Below are 4,443 nucleotides of genomic sequence, written 5' to 3'. Positions count from 1 at the left end.
TTGTGTTGAAGATTAAAGGGGTTAAAGTCAGGACAGAGGAATGACGAGGACAAAGGGAACATCATTATGCTTCTTATGAACTGTGTTTTAACCACAGCTCACACAGTTACAGGGACTGAAAGACGAAAAAGAAAAATGTTGAATAATAGAAAAACTCACTGCACCTGCACCCGGCAGGTGACAGACCTGTGGTCAGATGAGAATCCCTGAGACTGAAGCTGCAGATTCCTGCATCAGTTTGAACCGTTTGGTCATAAGTTTGCGCATAAAGTCTTATTAACTGCTAGATTTTAACTATTAAGTGTTAAAGTAAACAAACTACTGTCCAACAAACCACTACTGCTACTGCTAACATTATTATCATCATTACTGTCATCACTGTTATTATGTTCTCGATTTAAGTGGTTTCCGTTGTTGTTAATTACAACAGCTAATTTAGCTGGTTAGCTTCTGTATTTACTTTCAGGCAGACACGAGGCCCACACTGCTCGTCCCCGGAAATACTCTCTGAATCTCTCAGAAGGAGGTAGAAAGTGCAAAGTTAGCATGTCCCAGTAGACACAGCTGTCAGAACAAGACCAATGTGAACAATAATTTTAATTTAATCGTTTACATCAGACACTACTTGCTCAAAAATAAGTAAACATGACTCATCAGTCCTTGTTCTTCCCTCCTTAAATCCTGAGATCCTCAGATCTCAGCCTGTGTACAGCTGAGATCCATGTGATGAGGTGAGGAAATGGGAAGGAAACGGCCTGAGAAGCTCTGCGGCGTATTATGGTCAAACGACCCATTTGTCAAAACCCCTCAGAGACTCCCTGCAGAGTTTATCCAGTTCACTGACGTTCCCTCTCTGCAACACGTCTCCATCACACACCAGGAGTTTCACAAACTACGAAAAACCTCCAGCTGAGATCGGCTCCTTGTGTTAAACCTGAGCACAGGTTATAGTCTGAGCCTTACAGATGACACAGCGTCCATCTGCGTGTATGTTAAGGATTAAACACAGGTGAGCCAAGCTGCAGGACAGCTGTTCCAAAGCGATGAAAATTCAAAGTATCTAAAGACAACAGGTAAACAAACGATCCACCAACAATCTCCCAATCTCACAGGTCACAGGTCACAGGTGACCATAAACGCAGCAATGAGCTTCTAAATGTTGGTCTTCATTGTTTGCAGACGCTGATAGAGGTATTTACTGTGACACCTGTGTCTGTTTACATATCTACTGTCTACAACTGCTCAGTCCAGTCTAATGGAATTCAGAGCTGTGAAATCACAGAGAAGGGGGACAGGAGGACAGACCTCTGGGTCCGTCACAGTCTCCGGCTTTTGGACCCCCACTGTGTGTAAACTTTATATAATGTTTATGTAACTGCACAGTCAAATAACCCCAGCAGCAGAGAAGGATGGAGGACAGGGACAGAATGAGAAGAAGCCGCCTGCTCACCATGCTAGCTCCCGCAGTTCATGTTCACAGCCCTGCTCATACTATTTCCTGTTGCCTGCTTCTCATTCCAACCCAACTGCCCCTTACACAAAAGAATTTAATCTGTACAGCTGAGAGGCCAGAAACTAACAACATATGGTGTTTGTGTTTGTTAAATTAAGTTAAAGTTAGTTTAGTCGAGAGCTGCAACAATTAGTCAGTCATTAATCTGACAGAGAGAAAACTGGTTCCAGCTTGTAACTGCAGCCTTGTTTCCCTCTGTGCTACAGCTTGAAGAGGCATCAGAGGAAAAACGAGAGCCGCAAACAGCAGAAAGTAAACCGGACTCCACAGACTGAGGCCACCACAGGAGACAGAGACACAGCAGAACCGTTCAAAAGCCGCACACAAGCAGCGACAGTGAACGCAACACTGCACTTTTTTTTTAACTTCAATCCTCTTGTCGTTGATATAATTAGCCGTGACATTAAACGCAACACTTCCACACTTAAGTGTACTGCTATTTTCTTCAAAATACTGTCAACACACACAGTCACAGTCACACACACACACGGACACACACGGACACACACACACACTGAGCTTACCGGCTGGCATTCTGCTGCTAATGTACCGCAGTTCCTCCGTTTGCCGAGCCGCGATTGGTCCGGGGGGTTAGTTAGCCTCCATGTAGCTTCTCCTGCTGCTTCACTTCACCTGGCATCGGAATGACGACTCTGTGACAACAAATCACCTGTGTGTGAGCTCACACGACACATGTAGCGGGAGGTTTAGGTCTGAACACTGAGATATGAACCCTCGCACACAGGCTACAGCCGCCCGCTGTGACACTGCCGAACAATCCCGTGAACACGGGCTGTCTGCGGGAATTAGCCGCAGGAGCTAACGTCTCGGCAAAGTCCAGACACGGCGGCGGGTTCACGGGACACACACAATCACACACGGACACACTAGTGACACATTTCGGGGTTGAGCCGGAGGACATACCTGTAGGTAAACAGCAGCAGGACGGATCAACTCCTACACATTACTACAGTGCTTCCTGCTTTACGGTGACACACAACACGGAAGTGTGTGCTGCGGCGGAGCAGCTCCAAAAACTCCCCCGCTCCGCTCCAACATATGCTGCCTGCACACAGGGGCCGTGGAGCGGGGAGGCAGCTAATTATAGCAGCCTGCAGCAAGGTGTGCAGTCCAGGACGGCGAGGTTTTCACTGACGGTGTTTTAGAACATGAAAGCCTTCACCGGTGCCTGGGTTTAAACTAGTTTACCCCGCCCCCTCCCCCCCCCCCCCCCCGTTAGAAAGTTTACAACGTTTTATCGCGTTTAAGGCCCATCCACAGGGTGTAAGCGCACATTCAGCAGATTTCACAAAATAATTAATCATTTACATGTTTTGCTGCACTTGAAAGCGAGCAAGTTAAAGTGTTTTTACAGCTGTGCGCCAAAGTTTGAGAGGGAGCGGGTGAAGGTGGGCGGCTCACCTGACGCCGGCAGGTGGAAAAGTTTGATCACGTGACACATTTAGCGGATTCTTGAAGTGACAGGAAGTAAATGAAACCACTGCAGCAAACACACGTTTACTTTTTGCTTTGTAAACTTAAAACGAATCAGTCATTGATAATTATGTTGATTGTTTAATTGTTATTATATTTTTAAGTTCACGAAATAATTTTTATTTTTAATAAATAGTAAATAAAATAAATAGTAACAGTGCATTGACAAATGAAGAAAGGCAGGTTGGACTTACCTTTTTTCCACAACTGTCACCAACAAAACATGTTTCATATAATATATATTAGTTTTTTCACACATTTTTATAAATAATGATAATAATTATCATCATCATACACATATACATACTTATACACATTCACTCATATATTTTTTATTTATCATTTATCAAAAGTCAGTTCACTCAAATTACAAAAAAGGCCACATTACACTTATATCCAGAGAATGTCTGCTCCCTTTGCTGCCATTGGAGAGATGTGATCAATATTATTAGGGAGCAGTAAAGATGTGACAGGAAATGAAAGGAGAGAGAGAGATGGAGATTGGTGTCCAACAAAGGTCCCTGGTCAGACCCAACCTGGGGGTGTTGTGGTCCTTGTTTCCTGTCTTCGTGTCACCTCTTGACCTGTCAGACCTTTGTATTCAGCAGAAACAAACAAATCTGGAGACACTGATTTACTGTTTTTGAAAATTTTTAAATTATTACACTACACCAGGCTACCAGATGGTTGGTCCTTGTCGGGCTGCGGTCCTTTGTAGTTCAGTTGGCTGATCAAACCACTACGACTGCCATGTTTAGGCCACTCGTGCTAAATCAGCACACACTCATGACTTGTTTAATCTTGTTAGGGCCACAGGATTGTATCACAGACATGTACACAGAGTGGCTCTAATGAAGAAAGCAAATGGGCCTGCAGCATCACTAAATCACTAATGATGGCACAGGAGAATATGGTGTCATTAAGATCACCAATGAGACCTAAAATGTCCAACAGATGGTAATTATCCAGAACTTCACTAAAAATATCTCTTAGAGCTGATGTGTTAATGTGTGTGAAAGTGTGTTGGTTGTGCTTTTTAAGCCCTTAAGGACCTTTGCTGGGCCGTCCAATGGACTCAGAGGTGATTAAAGGCTTTGGTCCCACAGATGGCATGCCAAGCATCTAGTAAAGTCAAATGAGTGACAGCAGCCAGCGGCACCCCCGGCTGACCAAAAAATAAATAAAAAACACTGAAAAAGGATCCTGTTTGTTTAATTACTCTAATGCAGGGGCGTCCACATGTCACAGCTGGACAGTGTGACGGAGGTGGATCTGCACACAGGCTTAAAATAAATCGGGGGTGGGTGGGTGTGGGGGGGGTGTTGTCGTTACTGAACAAACAGCAACAGATTTAGCAGTCAGACAGCAGAGAGCAGCGCTCCACTGTCTACCATCAGACGGGCTTTGTTAAGTAACGCTGGTATGATTTAACCAGG

The 4,443-nt window shown here is 44.6% G+C and overlaps 1 protein-coding gene across 2 annotated transcripts in view; it reads right to left on the bottom strand.

The window, feature by feature from the left end:
• The window catches only part of efr3a (EFR3 homolog A (S. cerevisiae)), a 75,935-nt gene extending 73,307 nt beyond the window's left edge, over nt 1-2,628 (bottom strand). For both annotated transcript variants that reach the window (XR_005895250.1, XM_041054685.1), the window contains exons 1-2: nt 2,438-2,628; nt 2,038-2,166 (exon numbers count right to left, since the gene is read on the bottom strand). Coding sequence is in view for 1 of the 2 variants with exons in the window: in XM_041054685.1 (XP_040910619.1) it covers nt 2,038-2,047 (10 nt within the window). In the remaining variant the exon portion in view is untranslated. The remainder of the gene's footprint in view (nt 1-2,037; nt 2,167-2,437) is intronic.
• Nucleotides 2,629-4,443: the final 1,815 nt, after the last annotated feature.

The sequence above is a fragment of the Toxotes jaculatrix genome, chromosome 14, assembly GCF_017976425.1.
Source record: "Toxotes jaculatrix isolate fToxJac2 chromosome 14, fToxJac2.pri, whole genome shotgun sequence".
NCBI lineage: Eukaryota > Metazoa > Chordata > Actinopteri > Toxotidae > Toxotes > Toxotes jaculatrix.
This window is presented reverse-complemented; position numbering and strand designations above follow the sequence as displayed.